The 14,814-nt window shown below is 44.6% G+C and overlaps 1 protein-coding gene across 3 annotated transcripts in view; it reads left to right on the forward strand.

Moving 5' to 3' along the window:
* The window catches only part of NAT10 (N-acetyltransferase 10), a 37,359-nt gene that overhangs the window by 9,088 nt on the left and 13,457 nt on the right, over positions 1 to 14,814 (forward strand). For all 3 annotated transcript variants that reach the window (XM_045557779.1, XM_045557780.1, XM_045557781.1), the window contains 10 exons: positions 128 to 189; positions 1,655 to 1,769; positions 1,869 to 1,976; positions 5,441 to 5,574; positions 6,776 to 6,869; positions 7,004 to 7,102; positions 9,774 to 9,910; positions 12,950 to 13,074; positions 13,520 to 13,670; positions 13,950 to 14,046. In XM_045557779.1, the coding sequence (XP_045413735.1) occupies positions 128 to 189; positions 1,655 to 1,769; positions 1,869 to 1,976; positions 5,441 to 5,574; positions 6,776 to 6,869; positions 7,004 to 7,102; positions 9,774 to 9,910; positions 12,950 to 13,074; positions 13,520 to 13,670; positions 13,950 to 14,046 (1,122 nt within the window). The remainder of the gene's footprint in view (positions 1 to 127; positions 190 to 1,654; positions 1,770 to 1,868; positions 1,977 to 5,440; positions 5,575 to 6,775; positions 6,870 to 7,003; positions 7,103 to 9,773; positions 9,911 to 12,949; positions 13,075 to 13,519; positions 13,671 to 13,949; positions 14,047 to 14,814) is intronic.

Here is a 14,814-nt window from a genome sequence, read left to right on the forward strand (position 1 = left end):
TTTTGTTTGCAGTAGGATCGCTGATGTCTGCTTTGATAGAGGAGACATCTCCTTTGATAGGTGTCTCCTTTGAGCCCTGGGCTCAGCACTGTTGGATGACTTTGTTAATGATTGTTGTCTCTTTTAGGATGTGCATTCCAGGTACAGGACCGAGGCCCATCAGGATGTGGTGGGAAGATTTAATGAGAGGTAGGACGATAGTCCCTCACAATTGGGGGGGACTTTATCTTTATCTTGGATCCAACTGAAAGCTTTGGTTTTATATCAGGGAAAGTAGTACAAGATTCCAAAATGGTGAGATTCTTGGCAGCAGCAGTAGTTGGGACACCAACTGGCAGCAGTGAAAGATAGTGGAAAGCTGGGGCCAGGAGACCTGGATTCTGTCCTGCTGCTGGCCCTGACACCAGCTCAGTGGCCTTAAACCAAGCCACTGCGTCTCTCTGGCTCTTAACTTACTCGTCTTTCAGGGGGATGATCTGTCTGGATCACTTTTTCCCAGAAGGTATATCACAGAACACTAGTCCTTTAAGAGGGACCTTATGACAAGAGGGTTTTCTGGCCAAATACGTCTGGGAAACGCAGACACTGTTTTCCTTCCTGAAGATTCACATTAGACTATTGTAGCCTCTGAAAAGTCTTGCAGCAGCCGGGACCTGTTTAACTGATTGTTTTCCAAATTTATTTTACTACAGAGCCCTTTTTAAAGGAACACCAGTTAGCAGCCTGAGACGTGCTTTAAGAAACTTTGGCCTAGATCAGTGGTTCTCATCTAGAGATATTCGCCAACGTCTGGAGACATTTTGATTGATAGTCATGACTTTGGGGGTGGTGGAGGAGGGTGCTGTGGGCTTCTAGTGGGCAGAAGCCAGGGATGCTCCCAAACAACCCACAGGCGCGGGGCAGCCCCCACAACAAAGAATTATGTGGTCCAAAATGTCAGTAGTGCTGAGGCTGAGAAATCCTGGCTTTGACAAACTGTGACCGTGGGGCCCTTTTTCATTTTAATAATCCATGATGCTTTAACGCAGTAGAATGAGCAGAGCAGGAGGAGCAGCTGCGTGCTACTGACTGGCACAGACGCCTGTGAAAGTAGCCCTTTTATTGCAGTATGGGAGGATGTTTGAATTTTATAGGCAAACACGTGTTCTACATGGAAGAATGTTTTTGTTATGTTTCTTCAGGGAACTTTCCTCTCCCCTTCTTCCTTTTATTTATTTCTTTGTCCTTGTGACAGAAGGTAAATCCATTTTGTGTGTTTGTTTCCCTGTGTGACTAGTGATCATATGTGGGTTGGGTTTGGAATTCTCCATTTAAGGATGGCCTGAGCCACTTTAGTGCTAAAGAGTGAGTCTAGAGGGATGAGGAAAGGACCAAATTATGTAGGGAACCAGGGTGGTCGTGTGCAGTAGGAATGCTTATAATCAGTCTCTTGGGAGGAGTTCTCGGGTTCTCTTATTTGCTGTGTAAAGCATGTTCAGGTGCCTCGTAGAGGAGGCTCTGAATCATCTCACATTGTTCTCTAACTGGGTTTTGGCTTTCTCTGACTTTCTTAGAGGCACCTGGGGCCAAATGATTTTCCTAAAGAAAAGCCACACTCTTGTGTAGACATTGCCGGCTCTCCCCAGCACTTCATTCTAGTGGTTTTGTTTCTCAGGTTTATTCTTTCTCTGGCCTCTTGCAAGAAGTGCCTCGTCATCGATGACCAGCTCAACATCCTGCCCATTTCCTCCCACGTTGCCAACATCGAGGCTCTACCTCCACAGGCTCCGGTGAGTCTGTGACAGGGGTCTGGGACTCTAGGGGAGGCTGTGTTTTCTGTGTTGATCCTGCTATCACAGTGGCAAACCTTCTCCTTTTCTCTCTGGTAGGATGAGAGTCTTGGCCCTTCTGATCTGGAGCTGAAGGAGTTGAAGGAGAGCCTGCAGGACACCCAGCCTGTGGGCGTGTTGGTGGACTGCTGCAAGACCCTAGACCAGGTGGGCGTGGTGTTCAGAGCCTCTCCACCCCAGTATAAGCACAGAGGTAAAATATAGCATATGGAGAGCAGCAGAAGCCAAGTTAAGACAAGTCAAGCCCTGGAGCCTCCCTGGGGAAGGGGGCCCTTTCCCTTGCTCATGCTCATGCATGCACAGCAACAGCAGGGCTAGTCCCTCTTGTCTGAGTTCACAAAAGAAGTCTAGGGATTACCTTCCCCTGTGCCTCAAGTTAATAGTTCAGGGAGCAGAGGGCAGATGGACTACATTTAAAAAGGAATCCTCTCAGCGCTTTTTCTGAGAGAGGGTGATACACCTGTATTTAATTTAAGTTTTGATGATATGAAGTTTTTGCCCATGGCTCATACAGAGTGAGAGGAGAGCTTGAGGCCCCTAGGATTTACCGTGGTTCCAGTGTGAGGCCTGACGAGGCCCCTCCGGGGTGACATGTACCTGGTCTTTGGGTGCCAACAGCAGGCTGAGTGGGAGCTGCCAGGATGCATTTCTTTGCTCACCAAGGTAGCCAGCTCTGGTAAACTCGGCTTCTCTGCTGCTTCCTGGATTATGATAGGAGCTATCTGGTGTATTCAGGGTTCTGGTCCAGCCTGAGCCCGATGAGCAGCAACAGGTCTCTTGGCACTGGGCTCCGCCCTCCTGAAGGAAAACAGATGCAGTGACACCTCCCACTTGAGCTGAGTCCCAGCAGGCTGGCTTCCCTTTTCATTCTGGAATATTATCACCAGCTACGTAGCTCTCTGTGGGCTGCAGGCTGTGGGATGCTTGAAACCACTTCCTGGTACCCCCTTTATCACCGGCAAGAGGGAGTGAGAGACAGGATGAAGAGGGAGAAACTACATTGCTAGTAGTAGTGTTATTTAAAGGAAAAAAAAGAGAGAGAGGGGAAGGAAAGAAAATTAAGTACAAAAGAATATGCATTAGAAGAATAAAAAGTGGTGTTTCTGCTTGGCATTGCCACTCTGCAGAGGCAACTACTATTAACAGTTTATTATGTATCCTGGGTCTTTTTCTGTGCATATAAATAGGTACTTTTAAAAACTGTGAAGGGGTCACACTGTATAAAATGTAACTGGCTGGTTCCTTGTTAGAGATTCGGGTTGATTCCAGCTTTTTTGCTATTACAAACAACACTGTTAGGACATTATTACAGGTAGGTCTGTGCGTACTATATTTAGGATAAGTTTCCAGATGATGAATTGCTGGACCAGAGATTGTATGCATTAAAATGGGTGTTGATGGAACTATCCACACTGTATGAAAATGTCTTTTTCCTGTAGCCTTGCTGGCAGTGGGAACTTTTAAACTTGTAAGTCTTGGCCGGGCATGGTGGCTCACGCCTGTAATCCTAGCACTCTGGGAGGCTGAGGTGGGAGGGTTGCTTGAGGTCAGGAGTTTGAGACCAGCTTCAGCAAGAGTGAGACCCTGTCTCTACTAAAATACAAAGAAATTAGCCGGGCAACTAAAAATACAAAAAAAAAAATTAGTCTTGCATGGTGGCTCATGCCTATAGTCCCAGCTACTCGGGAGGCTGAGGCAGGAGGATCGTTTAAACCTGCCCGGGAGTTTGAGGTTGCTGTGAGCTAGGCTGATGCAACGACACTCTAGCCTGGGCAACAGAGCGAGACCCTGTCTCAAAAAAAAAAAAAAAAAAAAAAAATACACAGTGTTCAGCAAAGGCCAAGTTAAGACAAGTAGGACCTGGATCCCGTTTGATTTTCCATCTGGAGAGGCTTTGGCTTCCTGAAGCCTCCTTCCCCTTCCACCTGCCTGGGCCTGCTTTAGTGTCTGTTGTTGCCTAGGCGAATGAGACAGTTTCCCCTCTGGCCTTCCCAGCCTCAGGTCCCAGCACAGATCCCAGCTGGGGAGCAAAGTTCGGCCCCGGAGTAGTGTGCAGCTCCTCTCCTCCAGCGCCACTGGCATCTTGCTGTCCCTCCTACGCTCTCCTGGGCTCTGGGCCTTGGCAGTAGACAGGTGGGACACACCTGCTTCACAGAGTCTACCTTTTGGTGGGATGAAACAGTAATAAAGGATGTGGGCAGATCTGCGGTGAAGGAGAAGGGCTTTCTTTGTACAATGAAGAAAAACAGAGCAAAGAGGGCTAGGGTGTTCCAGGCTGAGAGTGGGGTGCTGCGGTTCTAGACACAGTGGTCAGTGATGGCCTCGTTTAGAAGGTGATGTTTGAGTGAAGCCGTAGGAGTTGAGATGAGCCTGGTGGCCCTCTGGGCGAGTTCCCCAGGCGGAGGGATCGGCAAGGCCATAGGCCTGAAGTAGGAGTTTGCCTCAGGCGCTCCGGGACTAGAGAGGAGGCCGGTGGGCTGAAGCAGAGCCGGGGGAGCGTAGGAGAAGTTACGAGGACCATACAGGCCACTGGAGGAAGGGCCTTGGCACTTACTCTGCAAGAGACAGGGCGGTGGAGGGTTTTATGCCTACAGTCTCTTCCAGAAGGATCCCCAGCCTTTTTTTTTTTTTTTTTTTGAGACAGAGTCTCGCTGTGTTGCCCGGGCTAGAGTGAGTGCCGTGGCATCAGCCTAGCTCACAGCAACCTCAAACTCCTGGGCTTAAGCGATCCTCCTGCCTCAGCCTCCCGAGTAGCGGGGACTACAGACAGGTGCCACCATGCCTGGCTAATTTTTTTTTTCTATATATATTTTTTAGTTGGCCAGATAATTTCTTTCTATTTTTTTTAGTAGAGACGGGGGTCTCACTCTTGCTCAGGCTGGTCTCGAACTCCTGACCTTGAGTGATCCACCCGCCTCGGCCTCCCAGAGTGCTAGGATTATAGGCGTGAGCCACTGCACCCGGCCCCCAGCCTTATTTTTAAGAGGATCCCTCTGGCTGCTGTGTTGAATATAGACTTAGAATGAGGATGGAAGCAGGAAGACTAATGAGGAGGCTGCTGTGATGAAGGAGGCAGGACAGGATGGTGGCTTTGAGCAGAGTGGTGGAGGGTAATAGTGAATGGCAGGGCTTGTGTATGTTTCGAAGGTAACAGGATTTGCTGACTAATCAGGTACAGGGGAGGAAATTGAGGCCTTCGGCTTAAGCAATTGGATTAGTTAACTGAGCTGGGGAAGATGGTAGGTGGGGGAGGTTTGGGAGGACACAAGGTGTTCAGTTTCAAGTTTGAAATCTCTAGTGTGCAAGTGGAGATGTACAGGAAGCAGTTGTGTGTATATGAAAGGCTGATGTGCAGGGAAGTGGCCTGGACTGGAGCTGTAAACTTGGGAGTTATCAGCATCTGATTGGCCTTGAATACCAATCAGATGCTGATTGAGGCCGAGGTGAGATGACCAGGTTTCAGGTGTGCTGAGCAGTGCTTTCCGGTTTGTGAGAACTGCCCCCGTTTTATTTAGCCTTGGCACCAACCTAACTTCTCCACAGCGATGGTGGTAAATGGCCGAAACGTGGGCCTTCCCCGAAGCTCACCTAATATGTTTGTCTTTCCACAGGCCAAAGCTGTCTTGAAATTTATTGAGGGGATCTCGGAAAAGACCCTGAGGAGTACCGTTGCACTCACAGCTGCCCGCGGACGGGGAAAATCTGCAGCCCTGGGTTTGGCTATTGCTGGGGCGGTAGCATTTGGGTAAGCGGATCCGATTCCCCATCTTTAGGAACTCTTGGCTCTTAAGGGTCGATGTGCAGGGTGAGGGGTCAGGAGACGGGAGAACTGTTGCCTCAGGTTCCTAGTTCTGGTGGATCACTGTGTGATTTCTCTAGGTCTTGGGTTCCTGCCGGGAAACAGCAACACTGTTTCCCCAACCCACCCTAGCTAGAGGTGCACGTGTGTGTGTGTGTGTGTGTGTGTGTGTGTGTGTGTGTGTGTGTGTGTGTGTGTGTGTACACAGACACGTGTGCACCAGGGCCTTTGTAATCACTCTTTACAGTTGAACAAACATGTAACAGCAAAGAAATGAAGAGTAAGAAACTTTAAAACTCTCAGGGAATGAGAATGTCTATGACCTGCTTTACTGACTGAGAAAAGCACAAATTTGACATTTTAATGATTTTGAGTTATAGATTTTGTTTGCTTCTGAGGAGCTGCTTTTGGATGTGATGTTACTTTCTGTTTTTTTCTCTTGGGTGTGGAAGATTTATGCAACTGCCCATAGAGTATGTTCACCCAACTTTGCAGCCATAATAATGGACCTAGAATTTACTGTGTTCTACATGTGTTATCTTCCTTAGAGCTCTGTGGGCATTTTATAGGTTGATAGACCCAGGCTCAGGGAGTTTCAGTGATTTACCCGAGATCGCTCAGCAAGTCAGTGCCGGTAGAGCCAGGTCTTGAGCTCAGCTCCAGACTCCCAGTCCTTTGTTTCTCCTGCTGCTCAGCCAGGCCAGTCAGCCTCAGACATTATCATCCTTGTCACTCAGCAGGGATCCCTTGGAGGTTAGCTGTGGCCTTGGGCTCTCTGGTTTCACAGTTTGGAAGCCTCCAGACAGGTAGTGAAGAGTGTGAGGCTGTCTTTCCTGTAGCAGGGCACTGGATCAGGGCAGTGTGCTGGTTCTGCACGCTGGAGGGGTTGTGCCCACGGTGCCTCTCAACACTTTGCTCTCACAGTTGTTGGTCGCTAAATGTTAGGACTTGACACCTTCCAATTGTTAATGTGTTTTCATTAGTTTGGGAAGAAAAGGTCTGGTGTTGCTTTATTTTTCCTCCTTAAAAGGTGTCCTGCCTTTTTTCCCTGCTATTATTTTTGGTTATTGTCTTTGGGACAGTGGCAAACAAAAATCTATTTTTCAAAAAATTTTCTTAAAAAGCCTCTTTTTCGTCTGTTTTGTAGGTACTCCAATATCTTTGTTACCTCCCCAAGCCCTGATAACCTCCACACTCTGTTTGAATTTGTATTTAAAGGATTTGATGCTCTGCAGTATCAGGTAGGAAATTAGGGTAAGGACTGACTTTGATTCAGTGCTGGGTTTAAATTTAGGTGAAGTCTTTAAAATGCTTGCTTACTTTCTTAATGTTTAGTTTCTAAAGTTTGTCATTGGTTTGACTTTTTCCCCACTAGGAGCATCTGGATTATGAGATCATTCAGTCTCTAAATCCTGAATTTAACAAGGCAGTGATCAGAGTGAATGTATTCCGAGAACACAGGCAGACCATTCAGGTGAGGCTCGTTCTCAGATGCTGCTCTAAGATGTTTCCTATTATAGGCATTTATGTCCTGTGTAATTGCATATCCTTTAGACAGTGTTGTTGTTTCATGATAAACCTCTTCCAGGTTTTCAGCCACTTTGAAAGAAGAATGTTCAAGTAAACTAACAAATATGTGTAGTCAGGTTGAAAAATTGTAGTTGTGACCCTCGAGTATGGAGTTGGTGGGATTGAAAGTATGCTGATTGGCTAAAAGAATCATTGTTCTGACATCAGTTCTAATTTTGCTTAGTTACTACAGGTTTTAAAATGGTCCATCTGTAACTAGAACAATAACCTCACCACGTAAAAGAGCAAAAGAACTTTGCAAAATGTGCTCTGAATCTTTGTGGTTTAGCCAGTGGCCTATTTTCCTTTTTAAACAGTGTTTTCCCAAAAGCTCTATAACTCTCTAGTGCTCTCTAAACCTGAATGGTCTGTACTTGTCCAAGGCAGCAATTTTGCTAAATCTCTAAGAGAGGCATCGGGTGACAGGATTACAGAAGGGGCTGAGACTAACAGGCTCTTAGTGGAGTAGGTTCATCTATTATTTTTGGAGTTGGATTGGGTGGGAAGTGAGCCAAGTGAATTTGGCAGTTTATGCCCTTGAACTTTTTGCCTGTCAAAGCGTATGAATATGCATGTCAGGAAGGTATACCTTTCATCAAAGGGTGCAGGTTATAAACAATGTTACCTTAAGGATCTTGACTCCTTCTTAACTAAGTCTCTTTCTAGAATCTCTTCATTCTGTATATTTCTTCCCCCTTTTGCCTCATTCGGCGGGAAGAAAGACTGCTGTTGGTATAGGGTTGGGGGTGCAGGGCAGGCTGCAGGCTGAGAATACAGAGACCTGCTAAAACTCAAGAAAAGTACACAAACCAAAGAAGGAAAACATTTCCCTGAATTGTGCTGGCTCAGCCCTTGCTCCTCCTTGGATTTGTAATCAACACCCTGTCATATTACCAGAGTCCTTTTGTCTCCGGGCTGGAGTTAAGCACAGAGGAGGTGACCTTACTTTATGAGACTCCATTTGTGTTCCTTTGAGGCCTCTTCCTTTGTGCTGGAGATTGAGAAAAAGAAGAATATTAAAGTTGGCTAGGCCTCCCCTGGGGGGGCTTCCTTCTGCTGCTTTTGTGAGATGCTTAATTTTTCCCCTTAAGAATCCAAGACTTGAAGCCCTATTGAGGCCGTGTATTCTGCTGCTAAAAATGAGTGGGGTCACTGCCTCTCTGACCCATCAACTTATAGCAAAGCAGTCAAAAAATCTTATTTGTAATGAAATACTTCAAATATGTAGAAAAGTGCAGAGACCAGTATAACAGTCAGGAGCCCAGCACTCAGATTTAAGAACATGTTGGCATTTTGCTGTTTGCTATGTTTGTTTCATATTTTAAATGTCATGTATATGTTTGTTTTAAAGAACTAAAACATCACAGATACAGTCGAAGTCCCTCTGTACCCCTCCCCACCCCATTCCTTCTGTCACTCCTGATAGGTAATTCTATTCTGAGATTGGTATGTTTCCTTTCAAGTCATGTGTTTTATTTTCACTACTAATTATGTATCCATAAGTGGTAACATACTACACTTGTCCTCCTTTAGCTTTCCTTTTTAAACATTTTTTTTCAAGATTTGTCCAGATTGAAGCTTGTAGATCTAGTTGATTCATTTTGAAGTACTATATGAGTATACTATAGTTTACCTGTATGTTTCTGGAAGTGGAATTGTTGGGTTTTAGAATCTGTGTAGATTTCTAGCTTTCTTAAATTTTGCCAAATTTCTCCTTTAAAGTGGTTGTACCAATTTATCTTCACACCAGCATTCTTTGGCGTTTTTATTTCTCTAGTCCTCACCAACTCTGGGTGTTACACAGCTATTTAAGTTTTGTGAAATGGTATCTCCTTTTGTCTTTAGTCTTTCACTGATTACTCCCGAGGTTAAGTATCTTTGTTTATGTTGATTGGCTATTTAGGTTTCCTCTCCTATAATATACTTCTTCATGGCCTTTTCAAACCACTCTAAAAATTGAAACTTGAAGGGGTTGTTTGTGTGCATAAGGATATGTAAGTGTGTGTGTATTAAGAATAAGTTCTAGAAATGTTCCAACCAGTGCAGGGAGACTTGGCCTTTATAACGATGGTATCAGAGCAGGGAGCACAGTGTGCAGCATGAGAAATCTGACATCCTCCCCTGTAGCCACCCTGAGGTCCAGCTGTGCCTCTGGCTCACCAGTGTCCCTGAGCTGAGGCTGGGGAGAAACACAGGGAGATGAAGAGAGAAGGGGAAAGAGCCACCATCTGGCAGTGCTACGAGCTGGGCACTGGGCAGGGCGTTTTTACATAGTTACCTTGTTTTTTCTTCAGGCAGCCATATATAGGTCTGTCCTCCATTTAACAGAAGAGGAGTCTGAGGCTCTGTGGGATTAAGTGACCCGTCCAGGGTCACACAATCAGTCCTTGAACTATTTGAACCCAGGTGTCCAACTCTAAGCCCATCCCATTTTTGCCTTGCCAGGAGAAAGGAGACTGGGAGAGGAGAAAAGGCAACAGAGAGAGAGGAAAGAGAGTGGCCTTTGTGATGAGTCACCAGTAATCATGGTTGTGGCATTAGTTGGCTACACTAATCTAAATTTTTTTTCCCCACAGTATATACATCCTGCAGATGCTGTGAAACTGGGCCAGGCTGAACTCGTTGTGATTGATGAAGCTGCTGCCATCCCCCTCCCCCTGGTGAAGAGCCTACTCGGCCCCTACCTTGTTTTTATGGCATCCACCATCAATGGGTAAGGTGCTGTGGGCAGGAGTCCTTAATCCTGTGTAGGTTCTTGCAGATTAGGTGGCACGCAGTGGATGTGGCCTGGGCCTGGGAAATGAAGTCTGATTCCCAAAGTCTGAGTTTTGGGGGCTGCTTCATTCTCTCTTGGGGCTTTTGCAAATGTGAGCTGGCCTCTTAATAAACTGTAACACACCTCTGGCCTGGCTGTAAATGGGCAGCATAAGACAAGAATTGCGTAACCCATGTGATGAGTGTCTCCTGTCCATAGGTGTGATTGAGTTTTAAAAAGCACCTGGATGGCAATACCAATGTCTGATATCTTGGAATTATGTAAAAATACAGTGTTAAAGTACCTATATAATTAGCATAAGAAAGCAAGCCTATCATGGCAAAAGAATGGTTTTGTGCTTTTTTTTTTTTTTTTGTGGAAAGAGTCTCACTCTGTTGCCCGGGCTAGGGTTCCGTGGCGTCAAACTCACAGCAACCTCAAACTCCTGGGCTTAAGCAATCCTTCTGCCTCAGCCTCCCAAGTAGCTGGGACTACAGGCATGTGCCACCATGCCTGGCTAATTTTTTTCTATATATTTTTAGCTGCCAGATCATTTCTTTCTATTTTTAGTAGAGATGGGGTCTTGCTCTTGCTCAGGCTGGTCTCGAACTCCTGACCTTGAGCGATCCTCCTGCCTCGGTCTCCCAGAGTGCTAGGATTACAGGTGTGAGCCACCGCGCCCGGCCAAAAGAATGGTTTTTAAATTTGAAATAGTTAATGCTTGCTATAGAAAAATTAGAAAAACAAGTGTGTGTGTAAAAAAAAAAAAAAAAAAATTAGAAAAACCAGATAAGCAAAAGAAAAATCTCCTATAATCTAGCCATCCAGAGCTAGCTTCTGTTAGAATTTTGGTTTACCTTTTTTGTGCATTTATTTTACTTTTTCATTTTGAATAAGAATGTAAACATAGTTTACATATTGTTTTCAATTTGCTTTTTTATGTAACAATATATTGCGTGAAGTCTTTCCAGGTCAATAAATATACCTTCAATATTGGAAAGATTTCTGTATGGAGCTCATGTCTTGAACAGATAATTTTGTATTGCAGATTTATTGTGACTGTTGTACTTACACTGAAAATATTTAAATATAGTGGATTTTTACTTTTTAAACAGCTCTGAGGTATAATTCACATGCCATACTATTACCTGTTTATTAATGTGTATAATTCAGTGGTTTTTAGTACATTCACAGAGAGTTGTACAGCTGTGCTCACCACAGCCAATTTTAGAACATTTCATCACTCCATAAACACTCTACATCATCCTCCAACCCCTGCATACCCCACAACCCTAGTTAGTCACTAATCTATTTTCTGTGTCCATAGATTTGTCTATTTTGGACATTTCACATGAATGGAATCATAAAATATGTGTCTTTTGTAACTGGCTTCTTTCACTCTCCAGGGTATTTTCAAGGTTCACCTGTGAAGCGTATTTCATTCCTTTTTATGGCTGAATAATACTCCATTGTATGGATATATCACATTTTATGTATCCACTCATCTGTGGGTGGACATTTGGGTTATTTCTACCTTTTGGCTATTGTGAATAATGCTGCTGTGAACGTTTGTGCACAGGGTTTTGCATGGACATGTTTTCAGTTCTTCTGGGTATGTACCTAGGAGTAGGATTACTGGGTTAGCTCGTATGGTTATCTCTATGTTAACCATCCGAGGAGCTGCCAGACTGTTTTCCAAAGCAGTTGCACCATTTCACATTCCCACCAGCAGTGTATGAGGTTTCTAATTTTTCTACATCCTCTCATACATTTGTTACATATTTTTTTGATTATAACCATTCTAGTGGGTGTGAAGTGGTACCTCGTTATGGTTTTCATTTGTGTGTTTCCCTGATGACTAATGATGTGTTGAGCATCTCTTCTTGTGCTTATTGGCCATATTTGTATCTTGTTTGGAAAAATATCTATTCATATCCTTTGTTTATTTTTCTAATTGGGGTATTTGTCTTTTTATTATTGAGTTGTAAAGGTTCTTTATTTTTTATATATTCTAGATACTGGTCCCTTATAACATATATGATTTACCAAAATTTTCTCCAATTATGTGGGATTTTTCACTTTCTTGATAATGTCTTTTGAAGCACAAAAGTTTTTAATTTAAGTTTTGTTGCTTGTGCTTATTCTTTTTTTTTTTTTTTCTTAAAGAAGTGGAATTCCTTTAGGAGAGCTTTGTTACGTGGGGGGTTGAAAGGGGGAGTAAAACACTCTAAAGTTGTAGCTTTTCCATCATTCTATAAAAGTATTTAAGAAATATTTGGGCAGTCTTTAAATATTATGAGTCCTATAACATGATGTAAAAATAAAAAGGAAAGCCCTTTGAGCAGTGTGTGCCCTGTGGTCATATGTGCTTGTGACTAATGACAAGAAGGAAATACTCAAAAATGAAAAGAGCTCTGTGATCAGATTGTAGATGATTTAACTTTTTCCAAATTTTGTGTTAGCTGTTTTACCTTACCTTTTAAGTGAAAGTAGTAATGAAAAGAATTGCTAGGGTGGTGGATTTGTTTTGTTTTATCTTGATTTTCCAAGCTGGAAATGTTCTTGGTTCATTTCTTCATGTATGTTACTTCTAAAATAGCAGCTCCCATTAGTTGACCATTTAACTTTGTTTTAGTTTCACTATGCTAAAAGCTTTAATTATGTCATTTTTTTAGTCCTTGTTTTTTTAATTCATATCACAGTCCTGTGAGTTGTGTAGAATAATCTCCTTTTGCGGATGAGGCTAAAAGAGATTCAGTTACTTACCCAAAGGTACTAAGTAGATGAGCCAGGACTTGAGCCCAGGCCTGAATGGCTCGGAGCTGACCTGCCACCTTTGGACACATGCATGCTGCACTGAAAGCTCAGATATGAGCAAGGTTCTCCTTGGGAAGCAGGAGTCTGGTGTTTCGGCAGGTTGAGGAAAGTGGTTCTCTGTCCCCTCTTAGAGAGTGAATTTGGGACCTTGTGCCTGATTCCCATTGCCTTTGCTCCTAGCTACGAGGGCACTGGCCGGTCACTGTCACTCAAGCTAATTCAGCAGCTCCGTCAACAGAGTGCCCAGAGCCAGGTCAGCACCACCGCTGAGAACAAGACCACGGCAACAGCCAGACTGGCATCAGGTACCCCAGAACCTGAACCGGGCCCTGCAGGTCACAGCAAGTCCCTTCAGACTCTTGCTGGATCCTTGCTTCCCCTGTGACATCAAGGACCAAACCTTCCCACCATCAGGCTGAACAGTTGAGTTTCCAAGAGGAGAAGTAGCTTTTCTCTAAGGAACTGCAATCCAGTGACCAGATAGGATCCTGACTTGGGCCTTCTGGTGGCCGGGCACTTCTTTATCCCTGTCTCTGGGCATGGTTGCATTGACTTAGTGGGATCCTTTTGGGGTTGGTATCATGGCAAGTTGAATATCCATCAAAACAATTTAAAACCACCCAGTTTAAATTCTTGAGCCATGTGTGTCTGGGCATGATGTGACAAATATAAAGGGGAACATTTTTTCTTGCTCTTTTAGGCAGTACATATTTAATAATTGTTTCTTAATTGTGTGATTTGTGGAAACAGCACGCACGTTGCATGAGGTTTCCCTCCAGGAGTCAATCCGATACGCCCCTGGGGATGCGGTGGAGAAGTGGCTGAACGACTTGCTGTGCCTGGATTGCCTCAACATCACTCGGATAGTCTCAGGCTGCCCCTTGCCTGAAGCCTGCGAACTGTATCCTCCTCTGGGCCTCGTTGGCCCCATGAAAGGGAGAGGGGGTGCTGAAAGAATTAGAAGGATTTCGGCCCTTTGTTTCATAGGATGCTGCTCTAGGAAAGGGAAAAGTTGAACATTCTGCATTTCCTTTTTCTCTTCTTCCTTCACTAATGTGTTTCTGCCTAGGACCCTGGGGGGCTCTTCCCATGCCAGGGAAATTCACACTATTTCCAGAGAGTGGTATGTCCTGCTTTGGGCTTTCTTTGGTTTGTTTTGGTTGCTTAACTCCAGACCCAGCTACTATGTTAACAGAGATACCCTCTTTTGCTACCACAAGGCCTCTGAAGTTTTCCTCCAACGGCTTATGGCCCTCTACGTGGCTTCGCACTACAAGGTAACTGCAGTAGCCCTTGGGTAAACTTCAGGGAGCTTCTGCACTTGGTAGTCCCCGTGGACTTGGCTTTTTACATATTTTATTACCCAGTGGCTTGGGTGACTATTCCATTGAGACATAAATGTCCTGATATTAATGAGGTCCAGTGACCTTGCCTTGCACATAGAGTAAGGAATTCTAGCATGCAGCTCCATGGCATGGCTGGAGAGGATGGAAAGCTCTGCCCATTTTTAAAAGGGTACTTGAATTTCTTGCCTGCCTACTACACACTGATAGGCCGAGGTGACATCACAGTTGTATCCCAGTGGTACTGTTTGACCTGAGACCAGCTTTGTATCTCTGAGCTATTTTTAAGGAACAGTGAATTTGAGGGCTTAGAATATCTGAGACTTAAAAAACTAAAGGGCAGTTGGAAAGGATACTTTTTGAGTGTCTGGGCAGCATTTTTTTTATGAACAGCCTTTAATGGAATGCTGAAGAGTTGGTGTTAGAAGTGGTGACAGCTTTTCCTGAAATAGCAGCCTCTTATCTGGAAGAAGTTCACTTCCCAGCTGTGAAATAAGTAGTGCCAAATAAGTTCTCTTCTGCTCTCCAGCCTCAGGGCTCAGGGTGAGAGGACAGTAGGCATTTGAGGCTAAGTCCCACTTAAGCCATTATGAAGAGTCTCAGGCTTGCCAAATACTGCAAAGGTGCTTTGCTGGGTGGCAGCTTCTCACTTGGTTTTGGAGAAGGCAGGACTCTAGTCGTCTGATGATTCTGAATCGAGCC

The sequence above is a fragment of the Lemur catta genome, chromosome 7 (genome assembly GCF_020740605.2).
Source record: "Lemur catta isolate mLemCat1 chromosome 7, mLemCat1.pri, whole genome shotgun sequence".
NCBI classification, from domain to species: domain Eukaryota; kingdom Metazoa; phylum Chordata; class Mammalia; order Primates; family Lemuridae; genus Lemur; species Lemur catta.